We start from the raw sequence: 25,891 nt of genomic DNA, 5'->3' as shown, positions 1-25,891 counted from the left end.
AAAATGTGAAGTCATCGAAAAATGTATGATTGTCGGAAGGACAGACTCAGCATACAGGAAAGTCAAAACAACCTTTGGTGACATGAAAAGCAACGGTGGTAACATTAAGAGATCAACGGGAATTCCACTGTTAAATGCGGAGGAGAGAGCAGATAGGTGGAAAGAATACATTGAAAGCCTCTATGAGGGTGAAGATTTGTCTGATGTGATAGAAGAAGAAACAGGAGTCGATTTAGAAGAGATAGGGGATCCGGTATTAGAATCGGAATTTAAAAGAGCTTTGGAGGACTTACGGTCAAATAAGGCAGAAGGGATAGGTAACATTCCATCAGAATTTCTAAAATCATTGGGGGAAGCGGCAACAAAACGACTACTCACGTTGGTGTGTAGAATATATGAGTCTGGCGATATACCATCTGACTTTCGGAAAAGCATCATCCACACAATTCCGAAGACGGCAAGAGCTGACAAGTGCGAGAATTATCGCACAATCAGCTGAACAGCTCATGCATCGAAGCTGCTTGCAAGAATAATATACAGAAGAATGGAAAAGAAAATTGAGAATGCGCTAGGTGACGATCAGTTTGGCTTTAGGAAAAGTAAAGGGACGAGAGAGGCAATTCTGACGTTACGGCTAATAATGGAAGCAAGGCTAAAGAAAAATCAAGACACTTTCATAGGATTTGTCGACCTGGAAAAAGCGTTCGACAATATAAAATGGTGCAAGCTGTTCGAGATTCTGAAAAAAGTAGGGGTACGCTATAGGGAGAGACGGGTCATATACAATATGTACAACAACCAAGAGGGAATAATAAGAGTGGACGATCAAGAACGAAGTGCTCGTATTAAGAATGGTGTAAGACAAGGCTGTAGCCTTTCGCCCATACTCTTCAATCTGTACATCGAGGAAGCAATGATGGAAATAAAAGAAAGGTTCAGGAGTGGAATTAAAATACAAGGTCATAGGATATCAATGATACGATTCGCTGATGACATTGCTATACTGAGTGAAAGTGAATGAACGGAATGAACAGTTTAATGAGTACACAGTATGGTTTGAGAGTAAATCGAAGAAAGACGAAGGTAATGAGAAGTAGTAGAAATGAGAACAGCGAGAAACTTAACATCAGGATTGATGGTCACGAAGTCAATGAAGTTAAGGAATTCTGCTACCTAGGCAGCAAAATAACCAATGACGGACGGAGCAAGGAGGACATCAAAAGCAGACTCGCTATGGCAAAAAAGGCATTCCTGGCCAAGAGAAGTCTACTAATATCAAATACCGGCCTTAATTTGAGGAAGAAATTTCTGAGGATGTACGTCTGGAGTACAGCATTGTATGGTAGTGAAACATGGACTGTGGGAAAACCGGAACAGAAGAGAATCGAAGCATTTGAGATGTGGTGCTATAGATGAATGTTGAAAATTAGGTGGACTGATAAGGTAAGGAATGAGGAGGTTCTACGCAGTATCGGAGAGGAAAGGAATACGTGGAAAACACTGATAAGGAGAAGGGACAGGATGATAGGACATCTGCTAAGACATGAGGGAATGACTTCCATGGTACTAGAGGGAGCTGTAGAGGGCAAAAACTGTAGAGGAAGGGATTGGAATACGTCAAGCAAATAATTGAGGACGTAGGTTGCAAGTGCTACTCTTAGATGAAGAGGTTAGCACAGGAAAGGAATTCGTGGCGGGCCGCGTCAAACCAGTCAGCAGGCTGACGATCAATATATATATATATATATATATAATATATATATATATATATATATCATTCTCCCGATACCGTAATTTTTCTCTCTCTTTGGATCCTAATAATACTGTGGAAGTTATTGCTTGATGTCTTAACACGTTTTTTATTCTCCTGCGCTTTTTATAGTCAGTACTTAACCATATATTCCTTTCTTTACCGACTCTACGGAGAACTGGTTGCGACTACACAGCTTTGGTCAAAACTAGAACTAATGATCCTATAATATGTCCGGAAACCAATGCCTCTTGAAATGTGTGACAGTCTGTCTTCTCCTTTCCTGTCTGCTACACGTAACTAAACGCTTTAGGCAGTATCCTAAGACAACTTCAGCCATTATTCACAGTGAATCATGCACTTTCTCCAATACACCTGGCTCCATTTGGATTGCGTCCCATGCACTGTTCACGCGCTTCTGTAACATCTGTACATTTTCGATGAGTTAGACATATAGCAATGTCCTTAAAGGTCTCCACAATCACAAATCCAAGGGATGCATGCTAACGAACCTCCGCGACCAATACAGCGCACATGAAACGTTGTGTGCTGTCGGACGATGTGTGGAAAATAGTACTGCTCCGTAGTGGATAACCCAATTCGTTGTCTTTCTGCAAGGATAACGTTCTGCAATTTCGCTGATAATTCATCTGGCAGAAATCAGTGATACGTAGCATCCGTCGATGTGTTTGGTAAACCTTATGGCTCCATGAGTCTGTCACAGAAAATTCCTACCCATACACCGATACTGTAGTGGTCCTGATACCTCACCTCCATGATTGCTCGAGGATTTGCGTTCTGTGGTGACTTATTATTCGTCTCTTGTGAATCCTGTCTCACCCGAAAATAAAAACAGGGTTAGAACTGTTGGTCTCCAATTGCCCATATCTCAAAAGGTATTGGTTTCCGGGAATTCCTCTCTTGAGCCAACCTATTCATCTCAGAGTAGCACTTGCAACCTACGTTATCAGTTATGTGCTGGATGTATACCACTCTGTCTTCCTCTACAGTTTTTATCCTCTACAGCTCCCTCAAGCACCATGGAAGTCATTGCATGATATCTTAACAGAGGTTCCATCATACTGTCCGTTCTTTTTGTCTGTGTTTTCCATATATTCCTTTCCTCTCCGATTCTGCGCGGGACCTCCTCATTCCTTGCCTTATCAGTCCGCCTAATTTTCAACATTCTTCTGCAACATCACATCTCAAATGCTTCTATTCTCTTCTCTTCCTGTTTTCTCACAGTCCATTTTCCGCTACCATACAATGCTGTGTCCCGAACGTTCATTCTTACAAATTTCTTCCTCAAATTAAGGTCTATGTTTGATACTAGTAGACGTTCCTTGGCTAAAGTCTGCTTTCGATCTCCTCATTGTCCGCCCCCGTAGCTGAGTGGTCATCGCGACGGAATGTCAATCTTAAGGGCCCGGGTTTGATTCCCGGTTGGGTCGGATATTTTTCTCCTCTCAGGTACTGGGTGTTGTGTTGTCCTAATAATCATCATTTCGTCCCCATCGATGCAAAAGTCGCCGAATGGCGTCAAATCGAAAGACCCGGCGAACGGTCTACCCGACGGGTGGCCCTAGTCACACGACATTTTTTTGTTTATCTCCTCATTGCTCCGTCTGTCATTGGTTATTCTGCCGCCTAGGTAGCATAATTCCTTAACTTCATCTACTTCGTGATCACCAGTTCTGATGTAAAGTTTCTCGCTGTTCTCATTTCTACTACTTTTCATTACCTTCGTCTTTCTTCGATTTGCTCTCAGTCCATACTTTGTACTGGACTGTTCATTCCGTTCAGCAGATCATGCTATTCTTCTTGACTTTCACTCTGGATAGCAAGGTCATCAGCGAATCGTATCATTGACATCCTTTCACGTTGAATCTTAATTCTACTCTAGAACCCTTCATTTGTTTCCGTCAATGCTTCTTTGAGGTATGGATTGAATAGCAGAGGAGAGAGACTACATCCCTGCCTTACGGCCCTATTAATCCGAGCACTTCGTTCTTGGTCTTTCTCTCTTAGTGTTCCTCTTTGGCTCTTGGCATATTGTTCATTATCCGTCTTTCCCTACAGATTACATCTATTTTTCCCATAATTTCCAATATATTGCTCCATTTGACTTTATTCAACGCTTTTTCTAGATCGACAAATTCTGTGAACGTGTCTTGATTTTTATTTAGTCTTGCTTCCATTATCAACCGCAACGTCAGGATAGCGTGTCTGCTTCTTCCTAAAGCTAAACTGATAGCCGTCTAATACATCCCCAATTTTCTTTTCCATTCTTCGGTACATTATTCTTGTCAGCAATCACAAAGTTCCGTAATAATTTCTTTAAATTTTTTGTACTTATATGTCTGCAATCCTGATAAAAGAATCTCCGCGTACAATATGCAGCCCACTTCCACTTTTTCAGTGAGCTGCTCTGTTTTGTTTTGGCTCATCTGACAGCGTCCTGAATTGCTGTAGCGCGGGAATTTCAATGTGTTACGATGCTGGTGTCACGTGCCTGCAACAGAATGACAAAATTAATTGCATGACTTGGCTTTTTGAAAGTGCCCCCGGTATGAGAGGGGCAAGGAGCGTGGTAGTACAGCGCAGACTGTTGTGCCCACAGCAGGTGGCGACCCCGACGGTGGTGAAGAAGATCCTGCGCTTCAAGCAGGAGAACCCGGGCATGTTCGCGTGGGAGATCCGCGACCAGCTGCTGGCGCAGCGCGTCTGCGACCCGCAGGCCATCCCCAGCGTCAGCTCTGTCAACCGCATCCTGCGCAACAGCGGCGCCTGGGCAGAGCCCGCGCACCACGCAGGTAAATCACCCCCTTTGTCTCTCTATAATGACGTGCTGTAGAGTGTTCGATTTCATTTTATGCATATTAATTGGACGAGCGGACCCTGTCGTCTTACCAGTTTACTATTCACTGTTGTAAACGAACACGAGGTGCGACAATAAAGTAATGAGACTGATGTGAAAAAAAAGTTGCTTACCGTTTTAGTCAAGTTTACTCCGCAATCCACCATACGGTGCGTGGCGGAGGGTACCTCGTACCACAACTAGCATCTTCTCTCCCTGTTCCACTCCAAAACAGAACGAGGGAAAAATGACTGCCTATATGCCTCTGCACGAGCCCTAATCTCTCTTATCTTATCCTTGTGGTCCTTCCGCGAAATGTAAGTTGGCGGCAGTAAAACTGTACTGCAGGCAGCCTCAAATGCTGGTTCTCTAAATTTCCTCAGTAGCGATTCACGAAAAGAACGCCTCCTTTCCTCTAGAGACTCCCACCCGAGTTCCTGAAGCATTTCCGTAACACTCGCGTGATGATCAAACCTACCAGTAACAAATGTAGCAGCCCGCCTCTGAATTGCTTCTATGTCCTCCCCCAATCCGACCTGATAGGGATCCCAAACGCTCGAGCAGTACTGAAGAATAGGTCGTATTAATGTTTTATAAGCGGTCTCCTATACAGATGAACCACATCTTCCCAAAATTCTACTAATGAACCGGAGACGACTATCCGCCTTCCATACAACTGCCATTACATGCTTGTCCCACTTCATATCGCTCTGCAATGTTACCCCCAAATATCTAATCGACGTGACTCTGTCAAGCACTACACTACTAATGGAGTATTCAAACATTACGGGATTCTTTTTCCTATTCATCTGCATTAATTTACATTTATCTGTATTTAGAGTTGGCTGCCATTCTTTACACCAATCACAAATCCTGTCCAAGTCATCTTGTGTCCTCCTACAGTCACTCAACGACGACACCTTCCCGTACACCACAGTATCATCAGCAAACAGCCGCACATTGCTATCCGCCCTATCCAAAAGATCATTTATGTAGATAGAAAACAACAGCGGACCTATCACACTTCCCTGGGGCACTCCAGATGATACCCTCACCTCCGATGAACACTCACCATCGAGCTCAACGTGCTGGGTTCTATTACTTAAGAAGTTTAGTGTTGTCTCCTTCAAAGAAGTTCCCTTCTGACCGCACACACTTTTTACAGCGCTTGATGGTATTATTTCTGGAACTCATCTTCTGTAATATCCTCCAAGACCCTCGTCACAGCTTTTTGGACATCTTGTGTTGTTTGAAAATGGTGTCCCTTGACAGCCGTTTTGACTCTTGGAAATAGAGAAAAGTCGCACGGAGCGATATCTGGTGAATAAGGTGGCTGTGGTAGAACTGAAATTTGTTTTGAGGTTAAAAATTGCTGTAATGACAGAACAGCATGGGATGGCGCATTATCGTGATGCAGAATCCAATTATCAGCAATGCTGGCACGGGCACGAAGAACTCTTTTACGAAGTCTTTCTAAAATTTCTTTGTAGAAGTATTGATTATAGAGAGATGAAGCCCCTCCACGCCCGCGCCAACGTGGTGACCAGACCAAAAGTTCTACTGTCACCTTCGTCAACATGTTAGGTATCTAATAGGTGGATCGCAGGATGCTGGGCTGTGACGTTGTCCGTACGTCTGGGTAAGACTACGCATTAACACGGTCCATCAGGTGATCGATAGTGGACGAAACGCGAGTGAGGGTAGCGATTTGAAGAGCAGAGGGAAAAAAGTGCCAAGGCTCGTGCCGCGGGAAAAAAACCTCTGCGACAGTGGGATGGGTAGTAAGAGCAGTAGTGGCTTACTAGCTGCGATAGTTCATGCAAGGTTGGATTTGTTAGTATGGGTATCATGCATCATTACCGTGGCAAGCGATGGCGGTGTATTGCAGTTGCTGCAGCCGCTACATTCCTGGAACAATCAAGGTCGTTATATAGTATTGGGAGATCGGCCATAGATCATCTCACTGTGTGGGGGGTGTGTGGAGCTTGTCTGCATGCAGTGTACGGTACGGCTTCCCTGCGTGGTGCCAGTTATTCGGCAGTGTGTTCCAGCTGGATATCCAGTAATGGCGTCTGATTGACAGGGGCTCACCTGTACCGTTGTGTTTGCGTATGCTTGGCCATAGATGTTAGGTCCTTACAAGTATGTCTTTTGGTCTTTTATGTTTCCATCTATGGTTGTGGTCTTAGTTCCCCAGATTCAGAACAAGCGGGTTTTGCGAATGTCTGGAGTTTCTGTTTAGTCTTCTGGTGAGTTTGTGGATTACCTCCGTGAGAGTCTCAAGTCGGCATTCCCGGTGAAGGTCCACGATGCGTGTGTATCGTGGAGCATTGCTTATGATTTTGAGTACCTTGTTTTGTATGAGCTGCAGACGGCGCAGGAGTGTAGGCGCAGTGTATCCCCAGACAGGAGCTGCCTACGTCATCAGGGGTCGAATAAATGTCATGTACATGGACCTCGGCACCCTTCTGTTCAGTGTCCTACATCTGTTGAGCATAGGGTAGAGCTGTTTGAGCCTCGCGCTAGCTCGGTTGGTCATGTGTTGTATGTGGTCTCCCCCCCCCCCCCCCCCCAGAGTAATTTCCGGTCCAGCCAGACACCGAGGCATTTGACTTTCTCACGGAAACGTATTGGGCGTGCATGTAGAGTTATTGGTCTGCAGTATAGGTGTTTGCGCAGTTGCTTCGGTCTTCTAGTGAACAGAACGGCTTCGCACTTGTCGGCGTTTACTCTAACACGCCATTTCTCCAACCAAGGCTCAGCCACTCTGAGTGCAGTCTGTAAGCATGACGTAATGTATTGGTTAACTGTTTGTCCAGAAGAGACCCACTCTTTATGAACAATTCCCTTGGAATCAAAGAAGCGCCCAAGCATGCATTTCACTTTTTTTTTGGTCTGGGTGATCCCTTTGAGTACCATTGCGAACTTTGTTGTTTTGTCTCTCGATCGTACTGAAGAAACCAACTTTCATCACCGGTGATAACACGTCTCAAAAATTCTGGATTGATTTCCGTTTACTCTAACAGATCGGCTGCCACATTTTTCCGTGTTTCTCGCTGTTGTGATGTGAGCGTTTTTGAGACCATTGTTGCACAAATCTTTCTCGTACCAAGATCTTCAGTTATTATTAGACGAACCGTTTCTCGATTGATGTTCAGTTTTTCTGCGATCATTTTCACGGTTAATCTTCGATCAGATCGTACGAGTTCACGCACCTCGGCCAAGTTGATGTCCGTCCGTGAGGTTGATGGCCGTCCACTGTGGTCTTCATCTTCAGCATTCATTCTGCCTTCACTAAACATTTTATGGCAACGAAAAACTTGAGCTCTTGACATAACGTCCTCTCCAAAAGCCTTCTGAAGCTTACCGTAAGTTGTCGTCGCGTTTTCACCTAATTTAAGGCAAAAAGAAATGGCATAACGTTGCGCAATGTTATGCGGTTCCACTTCCGTTACGAATGACACAAACACGTGTTAACTTATTACAGCACAACTCACGACTGAGCAGTTGCATCGATGTACCGCTTGCCGGCCGAAGTGGCCGTGCGGTTAAAGGCGCTGCAGTCTGGAACCGCAAGACTGCTACGGTCGCAGGTTCGAATCCTGCCTCGGGCATGGATGTTTGTGCTGTCCTTAGGTTAGTTAGGTTTAACTAGTTCTAAGTTCTAGGGGACTAATGTCCTCAGAAGTTGAGTCCCATAGTGCTCAGAGCCATTTGAACAATTTTTTTTTTTTTTATGTACCGCTTGGACTAGAAGCAGCTTATAGACCAAGGTCAAAGGTATTGTGCCTACGCAAGCGTGCAGTGTCGCCACACCTTGCAAAGAAAATCAGTCTCATTACTTTATTGACGCACCTCGTAGTTATTGCTAAATTAAAATATTTTGTATATTTTGTGGTAATTAAAAAATTAATATTGTATTATAAAATTTTATAAAGGAATAGAAACGTGTAACAAATGAGATCGACGTGAAGTACAAAATGGCTAAGCAGGGATGGCTACATGACAAATGTAAGAATGTAGAAGCGTATATCACTAGGGCTGAGATAGATACTGCCTACAGGAAAATTAAAGAGACCTTCGGAGAAAAGAGAACCACCTGTATGAAGATCAACAGGTCAGACGGAAAACCAGTTCCAAGCAAAGAAGGGGAAGCAGAAAGGTGGAAGAAGTATATAGAAGGTATATACAAGGGAGACGTACTTGAGGGCAATTTATGGAAATGGAAAATGACGTAGAGGAACATCAGGAGATATGATATTGCGTGAAAAATTTGAGAAAGCATTGAAAGCCAAGTCGAAACAAGCCCAGGGAGTAGACAACTCTCAGCTAGAGCTACCGATATCCTTGAGAGGGCAAGCCATGACAAAACTCTTCCATCTGGTGAGCAGGAAGTATGAGACAGGAGAAATACCCTCAGACTTCAAGAAGAATTTAATAATCCCAATTCCAAAGAATGTAGGTGCAGACAGGCGTGAAAAATTCAGAACTATCAGTTTAATAAGTCACGGCTGCAAAATGCTAACACCAATCCTTTACACTGGTAGAAGCCAACCTCAGGGAAGATCAATTTGGATTCCGGAGAAATATAAAAACACGTGAGGCACAGAAGATAGGTTAAGGAAAGGCAAACCTACGCTTATAGAATTTGTAGACTCAGTGAAAGCTTTTGACAATATCCTCTTTCAAATTCTAAAGGTGGCAGGGGTAAAAATACAGGAAGCGAAAGGCTATTTACAATTTGTACAGAACCCAGATGCCAGTTGTAAGAGTCGGTGGGTATGAAAAGATAGCAGTGGTTGAGAAAGGAGTGAGACAGGGACTCGACTAATGTCTGAAGTAGTGCTGGAGGGAACTGACTCCATGAATCCGTTAGAGTAAGTACAAAGGAGTGGAAATCTCTTCTAAACAGCACGATGCAAGCATCCCAGATATGCCCAATAATGTCCATGTCTTGGGAGTTTGGTAACCAGCGGAAGTGTTTAAACGCAGAAAAGTGTTCCTGGAGCCACTCTGTAGCAATTCTGGACGTGCGAAGTGTCGCACTGTGCTGCTCTAATTTCCCAATTTCGTCGGAATGTACAGAGGACATGAACGGATGCAAGTGATCAGACAGGATGTTTACGTACATGTCACATGTTAGAGTCGTATCTAGACGTATCAGGGGTCCCATATCACTCGAAATGCACACACCCCACACCATTACAGAGCCTCCACCAGCTTTAACAGTCCCCTGCTGACATGCAGGGTCCATGGACTCATGAGGTTGTATCCATACCCGTACACGTCCTTTCGCTGGATACAATTTGAAACGAGACTCGTTCGACTAGGCATCATGTTTCCAGTCATCAACATTCCAATGTTGGTGTTGACGGACCCAGGCGAGGCTTAAAGCTTTGTGTCGTGCAGTCATCAAGGGTACGCGAGAGGCCCTTCGGCTCCGAAAGCCCATACTGACGATGTTTTTGAATGGTTCACACGCTGACACTTGTTGATGGCCCAGCATTGAAATCTGCAGCAATTTGCGGAAGGGTTGCGTTTTTGTCACGTTGAACGATTCTCTTCAGTCGTTGTTGATCCCGTTCTTGCACGATGTTTTTGCGGCGGCAGCAATGTCGGAGATTTGACGTTTAACCGGATTCCTTGTTTTCACGGTACACTTGTGAAATGGCCGTGCGGGAAATTCCCAACTTCGCCGCTACCTCGGAGATGCTGAGTCCAATCGCTCCCGCGCTGACTATAACGCCACGTTCAGAATCACTTAAATCTTGATAACTTACCATTGTAGCAGCAGTACCCGATCTAACAATTGCGCCAAACATACAGGAATTGCCGACCGCAGCACCGTATTCTGCCAGTTTATATGTCTCTGCATTTGAATACGCATGCCTATACCAGTTTCTTTGCTGCTTCAGTGTATAATGATGATAGGAAATGTCAGCTTTATTACCATTATATTGAGAAAATTTATCATTAGTTTCTTGTCGAATGTATGGCAGCAGTATAGAAGGAACCAATGTGGGAAAAAAGTTAACTAGTCTGTGATAGGGCGAAAAATAATGGTATAAGATAAATAGACGAGATGGAATGCTGCAGACAATAAAGGAACGAGAAAAGCATGACTCCTTTACGAAGCAGCACAGATACTGTTTCACTGTTGGCCAGAGCACAAACAGCTGGGATGTGCTGAGAGGAAAGCTAAGCCAATGATAACAGATAAAATTATAATCTCCTCTAGAAGTAGTGGTTTTGGACAAAACGCAGGTTAGGGAGTAATTGGCCCCACAGTCGTATGGCTGTAAAGGAGAGGGATACGGAGAAAGATTCAGTGTTTCCAAAGATACAGTATCAATGCAGGACGCATCTCATCTGATTTTAATCCCATACCTGAAGCTTTCTTCTATTTCCATCGTTTTCCGATATACGGGTTTAACAGTAGAAGAGAGAGACTGCGTCCCAGTCTTTCATCAATTTTTTTTTTCTGAGCACTCTTTCTGGTTCTTGTTCCTACTAGACTTTCCATACAAGTTATATCTATTTTTCTGAGAACTTCAAACATCTTCAAACATCTTGCACCATTTTATGTTGCGTAACTCGTAGTCCACTGGAGATGCCTTAAGAAAAATTGTCTTGCTTCTATAATCAAGTGCAATATGAGGACCACCACTCTGGTGCCTTAACGTTTCCAAGGTGCTTTGACTGGTTTGATACGACCCTGCAGGAATTCCACCCCTGTATCAAGTACTTCAACTCACAGTAAACACTTGCATCCAAAGTCGTCACTTATTTGTTCGATATATTCTAATCTCTGTATTTCCCTACTGTTTTTATCTTCTGCATCTCCCAAAGTACACCATGGAAGTTATTCCTTGATGTCTTTACACATGTCAGAGCATGTCCATGTTTTCCATATTTTTCTCTCCTCACCGGTCATGTAAAAAATCTCATTTCTTGTCGGTCTATCTAATATTCAACATCCTTCTATAGCACCACATCTGAAACGATTAGATTCTCTTCTTTCCCAGTGTTCCCATAGCCCGTAATACACTACGATACAACACTGCGTTCCAGACGTACATTCTCAGAAATTTCTTGCCCATTAGACTTTTCCTGACCAGGAATGACCTTTTTTCCTGAGCAAGTCTGCTGCTATTTATGTCTTCCTTACCTCATGCGTCGTGGGTTATTTTGCTTCCAAGATAGCAGCATTCCTTCGTCTTCTTCGCGGTCTCCAGTTTTGATGTTACGTTGATTGCTGATCTCTTTTCTGTTAATTCTCATTATTTTTGTCTTTCTTCTCTTTACTCTCAATTTATAACGTGCTTTCATTTGATCGTTCATTCCATTACACAGGTCCTGTAATTCTTCCTCACTTTCACTTAGGATAGCAATGTCAACAGCTAAAATTATCACTGGTTCCTTTGACCCTGAATTTTAATCCTACTCCAAACCATTTTTTTGCTTCCGTTATTGCATCTTCTCAGTCTTACGCCCTTTTTAATCCGAGCACTTTTTCCTTGTCCATTGTTATTGTTCCTTCTCGAGTCTTGTGGGATATACAGGATCTCTCTTCAAAGAGTTAGACGCATGTTCTCTGGTGTTTCGGCAGACACTTGCAGTTTCTTTCTTGCAATATCCAGCAGGAGTGAGCTCAAACGAATGCTGCTCATCAAGTCTTTCATGCGACACCTAGTGCCGACCGAAAGCGTCCGTTTGTTTCCCAGTAGGAGCAAGCTGATTTTCAAAGCGGAATTTTATGTGCCAGTTCAATAGAGCGGTCCCAAATTAGTCTAGTGCGATATTATTTTTATCGATATGCGTCAACAGGGACAGCTAAAGGCGAAGAATAACCAGTACTCCAGCAGTAGTTGAGCAGCGCTGCTGCTGTGTGGCGGTAGCAGTTAGCGCATGCCAGGGCGGTGCTGTCGCCTTTAATTGTCCCTGTTAATGCATATCGATAAAAAGAATATCGCACTAGACTAATGTGGGACCGCACTATCGATTGGACGGGTAAAATTCCGCTTTAAAAATCGGTTTGCTCTTAACGGGAAACAAGAGGACGCTTGCAGTCGACACAGGGCTTCACATGAAACACCTGATGAGGTTCAGGTCTGTTGATAAGATATCGATATTTTCTACACTGTATATCGACATCGAAATGTCAATATCGAGTGCCAATATTTTTATTATATATTATATTTTTTCACAATTTTCGCTAAGTATTTGAAGTTTTCCTTTCGAAATTGTAATAGAACACAATTGTACCTTCACTGTGTGAAGGAGTCTTACTACTTTTTGAGTTTTCGTCACTTCCAGTCTTTCTGTCTAACTATGTGAAGCAAGTATAGGTGGCACAAAAGAATGGTGGTGTGAATGGAATAACGTAACTTTTGATGTAGCACACCAACTGCGTTAAAAACCAGTTTTTAAGCAACTAGTGTGCCATTCCTTCACATCGGCATTCTTCAAAAGCAGTTGCTGAAAATAATGAACAAAAATCTAAATGAGAAGATTGGTCTTGCAGTGGACGGAGACTTGTGAGGGGAAATGCTGACGTAATAGGCGATCGGCGCTACCAACAGAAACTGCAACGTTTAGCTTCACCACGCAATTTTGACACTACAGCTGCTAGGTCGCTGGCGGTGGCAAACATGAAGAAAAAAAAAAGGGGGGGGGGAAATCGACATGAAGTGTTCTGGAAGAATCCGGTATGTGACGAAACCGAAAGATGGACCCATCGGACACCTTTTATTGTGCCACTTACATGCAGTTACCAAAGATACCAAACTTGATATCGCCTAGCGTCACTGTGTGTCGCTTCCCTTTCAATTCTCGCCATAGGGGAACAGCGAGGCTGCTAGTTTGTTGATGTACAGAATATCTAATAGTAAATATGTAATTAAATATACATCTTTAAAACCGGCACCTTATCTACAATGTGCAGCCGATATCTTTGTAGGCCGGTGCGTCGATATCTTTTCCGTCGATATATCGATAATCTTTTGCAATATATAGGGAGCCGGTATGACACATCTTTTGGAATATTGATATATCTATTTCCCGATATTTTTAAAAAATATCAACAGTCCCAATGAGGAGTATTTGTTTGGGATGACTCCAGCTACACATCGCAAAGGCGAAATTGCAAATATCTCCGGAAACATCAGACAAAATGCTCCTGACGACTCCTAGGAGGGGCAAAAAAGTCCTAGCGAAAAGAGAAACGTCTAGAAGCAACTCTCAAAATTTCTATAAAACGCCGATCAGTGTGAGCTGTAGCTCCGTCTTGTTAGAACCAGACTTCTCCTTTATGGTCCCCAACAAACCGGTTTAACTTGGATCGAAGGAAGAAGGTCTGTATGAAGTGACAGTAGTGACTTGAATTAACCTTTATCGTTGCACCACCTTCTTCGAAAAAATACGGATTCCAAGACAAAATTCAGTAAGGCGCATGCAATTGTAGCACAATTGTTGAAAAGTGGTCGCTGGTGAAGTTGCTGAGGGTTTTCTGCTGGACAGTCGTTTATCTACAGTACCTGACAAGTCTAAGTGGGCCTCATCTGAAGAGTTCGAACAGCGGCACGGGGAATGTTCTAAAGAACATCCCCACACACAGGTCTGCGAGTTTCAGAATGTCTCTCGCTTAACTCTTGAGTAGTCAGCAATTAGTATGGGTGCATGAGAAGATCTCCGTGCAGAATTCTTCTTGCACTCCTGTCAGACAGTCCTGGGGCAAATGCGCGTGTAAGTTTTGAAAGCTTTGGAGACTACTAAACAGGCGCTGTCAAATGCACCACATTTTCTCGAGTTGTTACAGTCCAACGTGGGGCAGTGAATTTTCTTTTCACTGCAGAACCTGATGCTCTAAAGTCGTATACGCAAGCTCGAGTAGTTTTTCTATCTTCATATTGACCAAGTTCGAAACCAATACGAAATGTTCCCGGAGTATTAATCGTAGAACTACTATTACGAATACACTCCTCCACAAAAAAACCACGATGCTCACCTAGCCCAGCCATTGCGCCTGATGAAATAACAGGTATACCACTATCGATCGATAGCCCCTTCACGTCAATATCTCCTTCCTCTCCTCCCCCCCAACCCCCCCCCCCCCCCCCACACACACAATACACGCAGCGACCTCTCCAGTTACGGGAGGTCTTTTTTTGCTAGACAATATACTGAAGCGCCAAAGAAACTCGTATAGGCAAGTGTATTCAAATACAGAAATATGTAAACGGCCAGAATACGGCGCTGCAATCGGCAACGCCTATATAAGACGACAAGTATCTGGCGTAGTTGTTAGATCGGTTACTGCTGCTACAATCGCAGATTATCAAGATTTAAATGCCTTTTTAACATGGTGATACTGTCGGCGCACGAGCGATGGAACACAGCGCCTCCGAGGTAGCGAAGAAGTGGGGATTTTCCCGTACGACCATTTCACGAGTGTACTATGAATATCAGGAGTCCGGAATGCGGCCGAAAAAACTTCCTGCAAGAATCGGACCAACGACGACTGAAGAGAATCGTTCAACGTGACAGAAGTGCAACCCTTCCGCTGACTGCTCCAGATTTCAATGCTGGGCCACGTAATCTTACCCTCCAACACTTCACTATTAAATTTTTCTTAATGTCTTCATTAGTTTCATAAGCATCGAGAGGCGTAAGATATACAAAAGGAAAACTTTTTACTTATCTTCATTTTCTCTTGTTGTTGGCTGCAGTTCTCGCGTCTAGGGGCACATTCTTGAGGCTGAAATTTTGATTTTCTAGGTTCCTGTTGACCTGAATAATGTTTGAAGATGTGCCTGGTTTGAATTTTATTTTTTGTCACATTTTTCAGTATCATACCGACTTTACAACTTCCATTTCTGTAACACCACAAACTATATAGTTAATGTTAATCACAAAAATACGTCCCTTCTCATCTGAGAGCATGCCCACTACTATGTGCTTTTTTGCGATACTCACAATATTCCAAATTCACAAACCAAAAGAGTTTACAAAATTTCTTGACAAAAGAAGAAGCTTCACCAAGATATAACATTATTTTATAAATGAATCCAGAAATAATTGTGCAATTAATAACACGAATTTTAAGTATGCTAGATATTTCGTAATTTCAAATATTTCTAAAAGAAGAGTAATTATCACTGTCAGTACATATCGATTGTAACACATTAATTTCTTGTTACACATTTTATCCCGAAATATATTGCATCGAATACAGAATCATATGAAATTCATTTAGTTAAACAGCTGAGATAATGTTCACCTATACAAGAATCGATAGTATAAATGGTATCAGATATTTCTATAAACGAAAATGGTAATGTTAGAGGAGAGTGTCCCATTACAGCCATCAGCAAGTGTCGGCGCGCGAACCATTCAACGAAACATCATTGGTATGGTCTTTCGGAGGCGAAGGCCCTTTCGTGTACCCTTGATGACTGCACCACACAAAGCTTTACGCCACGCCTGGGCCCGTCAACACCGACATTGGACTGTCGGTAACTGGAAACATGTTGCCTGGTCTGACGAGTCTGGTTTCAAATGGACGTGTACGGGTATGGAGACAACCTCATGAATTCACGGACGCTGCATGTCAGCAGCGGACTGTTCAAGGTGGTGGAAGCTCTGTAACTGTGTGGGGCGTCTGCAATTGGTACGGGCCCCCTCATACGTCTAGATACGACTCTGACAGTTGACACGTATGTAAGCATCCTGTCTGATCACCTACATCCATTGATGTCCATTGTGCACTTGGGCAATTCCAGCAGGACAATGCGACACCACATACGTCCAGAATTACTAGAGAGTTGATCCAGGAACACACCTCTGAATTTACACTACTGCTCATTAAAATTGCTACACCACGAAGATGACGTGCTGCAGACGCGAAATTTAACCGACAGGAAGAAGATGTTGTGATATGCAAATGATTAGCGCCGGTGACGACACCTACAACGTGCTGACATGAGGAAAGTTTCTAACCGATTTCTCATACACGAACAGCAGTTGACCGGCGATGCTGGTGAAACGGTGTTGTGAAGCCTCGTGTAAGGAGGAGAAATGCGTACCATCACGTTTCGGACTTTTATAAAAGTCGGATTTTAGCCTATCGCGATTGCGGTTTATCGTATCGCGACATTGCTGCTCTCGTTGGTCGAAATCCAATGACTGTTAGCAGAATATGGAATCAGTGGGTTCAAAAATGGCTCTAAGCACTATGGGACTTAACTTCTAAGGTCATCAGTCCCGTAGAACGTAGAACTACTTAAACCTAACTAACCTAAGGACATCACACACATCCATGCCCGAGGCAGGACTCGAACCTGCGACCGCAGCGGTCGCGCGGGTCCAGACTGTAGCGCCTAGAACCGCTCGGCCACACCGGCCGGCAGTGGGTTCAGGAGGGTAATATCGAACGGCGTGCTGGATCTCAACGGCCTCTTATCACTAGCAGTCGAGATGACAGGCATTTTATCCGCATGGCTGTAACGGATCGTGCAGCCACGTCTCGATCCCTGAGTCAACAGATGGGGACGTTTCCAAGACAACAACCATCTGCACGAACAGTTCGACAACGTTTGAAGCAGCATGGACCATCAGCTCGGAGACCATGGCTGCGGTTACCCTTGACGCTGCATCACAGATAGGAGCGCCTGCGATGGTGTACTCAACGTCGAACCTGGGTGCACGAGTGGCAAAACGTCATTTTTTCGGATGAACCCAGCTTCTGTTTACAGTATCATGATGGTCGCATCCATGTGTGGCGCCGTCGCGGTGAACGCACATTGGAAGCGTGTATTCGTCATCGCCATACTGGCGTATCACCCGGCGTGATGGTATGGGGTGCCATTGGTTACACGTCTCGGTCACCTCTTGTTCGCATTGACGGCACTTTGAACAGTGGACGTTACTTTTCAGATGTGCTACGACCCGCGGCTCTACCCTTCATTCGATCCCTGCATGTTGAAGGACCTGTACGGGCCTTTCTGGATACAGAAAATGTTCGACTGCTGCGCTGGCCAGCACATTCTCCAGATCTATCACCAATTGAAAACGTCTGGTCAATGGTGGACGAGCAACTGGCTCGTCACAATACGCCAGTCACTACTCTTGATGAACTGTGGTATCATGTTGAAGCTGCATGGGCAGCTGTACCTGTACACATCATCCAAGCTCTGTTTGACTCAATGCCCTGGCGTATCAAGGCCGTTACTAAGGCCAGAGGTGGTTGTTCTGCGTACTGATTTCTCAGGATCTTTGCACCCAAATTGCGTGAAAATGTCAGTTCTAGTATAATATATTTGTCCAATGAATACCCGTTTATCATCTGCATTTCTTCTTGGTGTAGCAATTTTAATGGCCAGTAGTGTAGCTTGAGTAGCGATCCCTCAGGTAAGGGACACCCTTCCTCGTACTTCTTCTGTCCGCTTTCAAACCGCCGTCTCCACATCTTACTCGATACAACCAGTACGTAAGGGACCTTCTTCTTCGTCATCTTGGCGAAATACAGAGCTTCTTTACCGAAGTCGAAATATTTATAACTTTTGGGAAACGAAAGCAATCCCGACGATTACGTCAGTGTGTAATTAGTTCCGCCAAGTATAAATATAGATCCCTCTGTTTGTACGGTAGCTTCCTTTCACGCTTACTGATTGCGATAGCAACAGTCCATCGCCAAGGGAGCAACAGCACATTCTCCAGATCTATCACCAATTGAAAACGTCTGGTCAATGGTGGCCGAGCAACTGGCTCGTCACAATACGCCAGTCACTACTCTTGATGAACTGTGGTATCGTGTTGAAGCTCTACCTGTACACGCCATCCAAGCTATGTGTGACTCAATGCCCAGGCGTATCAAGGCCGTTATTACGACCAGAGGTGGTTGTTCTGGGTACTGATTTCACAGGATCTATGCACCCAAATTGCGTGAAAATGTAATCACATGTGAGTTCTAGTATAATATATTTGTCCAATGAATAGCCGTTTATCATCTGTATTTCTTCTTGGTGTAGCAATTTTAATGGCCAGTAGTGTAGATACATCCGCTGGCCAGCAAATTCCCTAGACATGAACATCGTGCGTATTTGGGATGGCTGGCAATGTGCTGTTCAGAAGAGTTTCAAACATCTCGCAACGTTTCACGTTCCCGAACGTCTGTTCCGCGTCGACTGATCCGTTCAAGATGTCTTGATTTGCCCTCGAGTCTTGCTTCCACTATCAGCGGCGATGTCGGAGTTGCCTCCCTGGTGCCCTGTTGTGTACATAGTTCCGCGTAGTCAGCGCGTACACAACTTTCCCACTAGGGCGCGCCCCGCTAAGCACAACAGCGCAGGCGCAGCGCTCATCCTTCTCCGCACTACGAGATGGCGCTGTCTTAGAGACGGACCTAATTATGCTTGCACCGATCCGCGTATTAATATGTCACGCAGCCAATGACATTGCTGCTAACGTACAACCTTTTCTCCTCGCGGATCACACTCGCGCAGTGATACCTGAACGCTCGAGGTATTATAACGAGTGTACAGACCTCCGATTAGTCAGTCTGCATCAGACTGCAGTCAAGTTTCAGTCTGTGCCTAATAAGATTATCATATTCCTGTACATAGCCATGAAGAGAAATGTATAGACACTTTGTCAAGTATCAGAGATATGTGAGAATAAGATTAACGTACCAAGACCACAGGAACTTCAGATTGTCAATTGTAAACAGCATCCAGAATCAAGTTACGTAATATCTATGATTTTTATTATTTTAATAAATGTGTGTGAAAATTAATCAAGTTCTGTTTAAAGTTGGTCACCGTCAGTCTGCTACTCTAAGCGTGCAAGTGGCATTTCTATCGTCTGACCTAACGGCAGAAGATAAACTCGCTACGATAAGACCGCGAGACATATTGCTGACACTCGCCTACTTCGTTAGAGCGACAAGTCAAATAATCTGATGGTGTGTGTACCGAAGGTCTTGCAGTACGCGCACCACATGCCCCTACCTCAGCTTCCCTGCACCTCCAGCGGCCGCTTTCGCTTGCCGCCCGCCGCCGGCCCGTGCTCGCCGGGCGCGCCAGCTCTCCTCGTTAATGCGGCGCGCCGCTCGCCGGCTGCCGGCTGCTGCCGTAACGACCGCCACCAGCCGCCATTATCGCGGCATCAGCCGCCGCCCAACACGGAATTCCGTGCTCCTCTCAAATTCATAACGCGTTCGGCCCGCCGGAATTTATTATTCCGCGCCGCAGATCAATCTTCGTTGAATAAACTTCCGCAGGCCGGGAGCCCCCCTTTTAATTTATTTATAGTTCATAATCGGGCCCCTTCATTAACTCGCCGTTGTCAAAACGGCCCTTATCTGCCGCCGCCAGCTTAAGATACACGGTGAGATTATCGCTTGACTTACTGCCCCTCTCCCCCCCTCCCCCCCCCCTACCTTCTCGGTGCCCCGCGATACGCCGTCCGCCAACAGAAACGCCTCGTGATGGGCAGGCGAGCAATTTGAACGATTATACGAGTAATTTTGGGAGGAATGTCGTCGTACTGGTAGATACGAATTGAATAATGCGGTAATAAACGGTTACGGTACCAGGAAATACTCAGTATGCGACCTTCCACAACAAAAAAGATGTCGGTTTTTACATACAGTATAACGGAAGAAGATAATAAATCAAGAAAAAATGGCTCCTACTAATAACCAAGTGTCCTGTATAAATAAAATGATTTATATTTTTAACGCGTCGTTAAATTCTTTGATTATAAACGCAAGGTGCAACATTTATTCTAGTATCTCTAACGTTTAACTTGGTAGCAATACGGCATGGCAATTGACATCCAACAGCGTTGATTGGGATGTCTTATAGAAATTTAGTTGACAATAACGGTTAAGTTCACCTAAATATTTCTGTGACTGTCAATAGTTCAAAAACAGTCATAATCGCATTTATTACTATTATACCGCCAACCGGTTTCAACCCGACCAATGGTGTAAACGCCCAGAAGATGACCCCTACGTCAGGTTGAAACTGGTTGGCGGTATAACAATAATAAATGCGATTAACACTGTTTTTGAACTATTGATTAATCATACTAATCGCTGCTTCATGTCCACAACCATATTGTCCAAAAATTTCTGTGACTGGATAGCCTTCGTCAACAGCACACAGGCAGCATAATAATACGTCGCCTAAGGCGAAAGTCTAGATGGTTCCTTTGAAAAGGTATGGAAGATTTACATCTCTGTCCTTCGTTATTGAGAACTCGTTCTTCCTCGTAGTTGACGGGAAGTTGAACTCTAATCACCGTTTCCATTCACGAAACTATACGTGGTCTATAAGAAGAGCATCTAAGAGAAAATGATAGCAGCCCTCTTGATTGATTGCAGATGATGCTGTCATTTACCAACTAGTAATCATGGGGTCAAAACGAACTGCAAAATGATTGAGACAAGATATCTGCATGGCACGAGAAATGGCATCATGTTATGTATATAATCCACGAGTCGAAGAGGCCACATCATTTAATGATTGAATTGGCTGATTATATATATATATATATATATATATATATATATTTATTTATTTATTTATTTATTTATTGTGTGTGTGTGTGTGTGTGTGTGTGTGTGTGTGTGTGTGTGTGTTCCACATCTCCTCCTAAACCACTGGAGCTATTTCAATCAAACTTGGTAAACACATTCCTTACCGCCAGGCAACAACTGCTGTGGGTATAAGAACCCCTACCGAACGTTGTTCAGGAGGTATGACGCCATAAATAATGAGATGCGTCAAAAAGTGCTGCATCATGCATGATGTTTAAATATAATACTGCTGTACTACTAACTGTGTTCGGAATAAATTTCGCACATCGTATCCACATACGCCGCTAAATACAACTACAAAAGCATATCATTGTACCACACATAGTTCAGGAGATATGAGGTCATAAATACTGAGATTCGTCAACAAACTGCTGCATCGTGCGTGACGTGTACGTTTCTTCTTTGCTACTAGCTGTATTCGCAACATATTACGCTGACAGTATCCACAGATGCTGCTGAATATACCTATACAAATATATCATTGTACGACACATAGTCCAAGAGATATGAGTTCATAAATACTGAAATACATGAAAAATCCCACATCACACATGGAGTTACTACATTTATTCTTTAAGATAAAGACGCTCCTACAGTCGAATCAAAGAAATCCCTGACACATGGCATTTTTGGCTGCTTTCAGCTGTGAGGCACAAACGGCTGTGGGGGAAACAGTAGCTGTCTGCACAGCTATGAAGCGGTTTTGTCATAGAGATGTTTACAAAATCGCTTTTTTGTAGACACGCGAACGAGCTGCACTCGCCGTATGGGAACTGATTTGTTAATTTAAATAAATCCGTATCATGATGAATGCATAATCCTCCGAAACGCATAGTGGGAATGTCAGTAAAAGGGAACGACTACATCAATTTATTTAAATTGATATCGATCATGTTTCTCAATCTGGATACTGTACTTATACATGTGTACATTACGCACATTTCTTTGTACGACGTTTCGTAACTTTAAAATGTTTTCAGGAATACATGGAAAACTAATTTTTTCGATAATTCGATACATACACAGTACATATCTTGTTTTCATTTGTAATAGAATATTGGCAAAATTAAGACCCGGGCAATCTTGCGTTGGTCAGTTAATAAACAATAAAAGTTAAGGTGCTCCACATGTGCACTAAAAATTTCGTTCAATTTCGGTCACATGAATAATCACATAAATTTAAAGAACGTCGATTCCATTAAATAGCTATGGGTTACAATTACGTACAAAGTAGAACACCAAAATGTTTTGATTCCCATCTACGTAGTGAGAAATGAGCATCGTAATAAAATAACAGAATCAGACTTCGCACGGAAAGATTTAGGGCTAGGTAATAATCTTTCTCACATACTGTTCGGTAGACAAATAGTATGAAACTGATTGTATAAACAGTCTCCCATATATTTAAGTGTGAACTGCAGAGTAACCACGCCGACTTAGGTGTAGATCCAATAACACGTGCAGGCACCCTTTTTGCAAGCATTATAAACGTACGGACTAAAAAAATTACTATTGAAAGTGGTTAAAATACGAGTGTGCAGAATTCGGTACAATTGGCAACATAACATCGGATTCCATTTTTTTTTCAGTGAACTCGATAGCATCTAACACACTATTTTTGCTTTCTTCAATTTATAAAAGGTGTATCTACTGTAAACATAATTCGACAAATCATGTCCCCACAAAAAGGTATATACATTTACATTACGACTTACCTATGCATACAAAGCCCCCACGTAGCTTGGCCTGATATACTGAAATAGTTGTTTGCCTACTCCTGCGAGATTCCTATTATTTTATTGCGATGCTCACTTCCCTCTGCACCTCTCAGATTTTCAGAATAATAGTAAGTACAAATAACCTTTGATTTGTTAATTTAAATAAACCCATCTCATGATGGATGTATAAGCCTCCGAAATGCACAGTGGGAAGGTCAGTAAAAGCGAACGGCAACATTAATTTGTTTATTTAAATTGACATCGATAAAAGCCACGGTTAAGCTTTAACTGAAAGGATTCCATTTAAAGGAATCCACAATCTCCCAATGAAATGACAGGGAAACGAAAGAACCTGAGTGCTCTCCTTAACAATCTAACCCCATAGGCTTGTGTGCCAGTCGACACAGCATTATGGGTAACTACTGTAGCATCTCGATGAATCATTTCGATGAACTAAACGACTGGAGAAAATGCATTCTTTTTTATTTCGCCAGGGTTCACAGACTGGTTTGATGCTATACTGTTTTATTTCCTACCCTTTGCCAGTCCCTTCATCTCAGAGTAGAACGTCTCGGAAGCGTCCCCGAGTTGTTGTATACATTTCAACCTCTATCTCTATCTCCGCAAGTTATGCCCTCTACAGCTCCCTCCACTACCGTGGAAATTATTCCCTGACATGTAACTAATGCTCTATCATCTTGCCCGCTGCTGTGGCCGAGCGGTTCTAGGCGTTTCAGTCTGGAACCGCGCTGCTGCTACGGTCGCAGGTTCGAATCCTGCCTCGGGCATGGATGTGTGTGATGTCCTTGGGTTAGTTAAGTTTAAGTAGTTGTAAGTGTAGGGGACTGATGACCTCAGATGTGAAGTCCCATAGTACTTAGAGTGCTTTCCACAAATCTTTCCTCGGCGATGCTGCGGAGAACTTCATGCAGTCCACATAATTTTCAGTGTGCTACATCTCAAACACTTCCCTTCTATTCTTACCCAGATTCCATACAGTTCATATTTTACTTCCATACAATACTGTGTTCCAAATCAACATTCTCATAAAACTCTTTCGCAACTTACCGTCAATGTTTTACTCTACTCTGCCCTGTAAAATTAATGTGACCACCTGTCAAAAGCCTGAATAATCACCTTTCGCAGTGCAGACCCTGCGGGACGTGCAGGAAGAGAATCAGTGAGGTTTACTACATCTACATGGATACTCTGCAAATCACACTAAAGTGCCTGACAGAGGGTTCATCGAACCATCTCCACAATAATTCTCTGTTATTACAATCTCTAACAGCGCGCGGAAAACACGAACACCTATATCTTTCCGTGCGAGCTATGATTTCCCTTATTTTATTATGATGATCCTTTCTCCACGTGCGTCACACGTCGGAGAATTCCTTCATCTCGTCTACTACATGGCTCACAATTTTGATGTTACGTTTGGTGCTAACCTCATTTCTGTTACTCCGCAATACTTTCATCTTTCTTTGGTTTACTCAGTAAACGTTTCATTCTGTTCGTTAGATGCTGTAATTCTTCCGCATTACCAAAGACGTTATTTTAGAAAGGACATTTTACTGCTGGAAAACATCATGTGGAACTGATTAATGGCTTTAGGCTCTAAAATCTTCGTGACGCAGCGAGTGCTCTTCAGTGGCCTTTAATACGTAGGGGTTGAGACTGCATGTCGAATCCAATTAAAAAAAAGACTGCCGGATCACAATTACAGCTGTGGTACGCACCTGTACCAGAAATGAAAGCGTACCTCCTCCATAAACCCTACAGTTGGAACTCGTGACGCCAGATGTCGCCTTCGTGTGTTGACTGCAGTCCGAAGCCTCTGTTGCTTCTGGGCAGTGGAAGCCAACACAGTGGCATATTTATCTATTTATTTACTATTTACTGCTACGTTGTTCATTTAGATTCTAAAACAGACCACATGTTACACATTAAATCATTTTTTAAACATATCAGTGTATTTCAAAATTACACTGTTTTACGAAGGAAAGTAAAATACTCGTAGTGACAGTGCAGAAAAATAGAGATAGGCAGATATAGTAGCTACATGTTACGAAAAGAAATACACGGTGTATCAAAAAGAATAATCAGATTTTTTAAAAATCATAAATATTATGTTATTTGAGACGTGTGCATGTACTGTTGGAAAGAGCAAACACTCGAATTTTACATGGTTCCCCCTGGGTAGCAGCAGAGTGCAGTTTCACGGGGAATAGGTGTATGGTCTATTTTTCTTTGTCGAGAACACTGTTATAGGAAGCACATATCTCGATATCCTGACAACTTTCTTTTCCCACAGTTGGAGACAGATTCGAACGACTTCATTTACCAACAGGATGGGGCACCGCCACACTGGCATCTGGAAGTGCGGGAATTTTTAAGCCAAGGGATTACTGAACGACGGAGTGGTCGCACTGGACCAAATGATTCAGCCTTACTTTACTGGCCTCCAAGGTCACCGGACTGACTGTATGTTATTATTTCTTGTGGGGTTTGTAAAAGACTCTGTTTAAGTGCCTCCATTACCATCAACAATGAATGAACTGGGATATCGCATAACAGTGTAAAGCATGTATGTAGAACTGTAAACGGATCCTAGCCAAAGATCGACATACGTTACGTACCAAGGAATAATGGAGATGTAACCCTTGTGCGCAATTTCTGGTTAAGCCACCTCACAAGAACAATTATAAATTTAAAAATTACAGGGTCACCACCAGCCCAAGCCCTTCCTAACAATTAAGAAAAGACCGAACTGGAAATTATCAGTTTAATTAAGTTAAGAATTTAATTATAATAATGTAATTTCTTTTAAAGAAGCTAACAAGATGAACAGCATTGTATGTCGTCTATCAATGAGCTTGTTTAAAAAATTATCACATTTAATTAATCTTGAGACAGTACACCGTTCACTTTGATTTTTCCTCCCATTTTTGTTCATCACAAGCAAG

At 43.2% G+C, this 25,891-nt stretch overlaps 1 protein-coding gene across 1 annotated transcript in view; it reads left to right on the top strand.

The window, feature by feature from the left end:
* Nucleotides 1-4,319: 4,319 nt before the first annotated feature.
* Nucleotides 4,320-25,891, top strand: part of LOC124798948 (paired box pox-neuro protein-like) — a 49,077-nt gene continuing 27,505 nt past the window's right edge. The window contains exon 1 of the mRNA XM_047262482.1: nt 4,320-4,563. Within this exon, the coding sequence (XP_047118438.1) occupies nt 4,320-4,563 (244 nt within the window). The remainder of the gene's footprint in view (nt 4,564-25,891) is intronic.

This window comes from Schistocerca piceifrons, chromosome 5 (assembly GCF_021461385.2).
Source record: "Schistocerca piceifrons isolate TAMUIC-IGC-003096 chromosome 5, iqSchPice1.1, whole genome shotgun sequence".
Taxonomy (NCBI): Eukaryota; Metazoa; Arthropoda; class Insecta; order Orthoptera; family Acrididae; genus Schistocerca; species Schistocerca piceifrons.
This window is presented reverse-complemented; position numbering and strand designations above follow the sequence as displayed.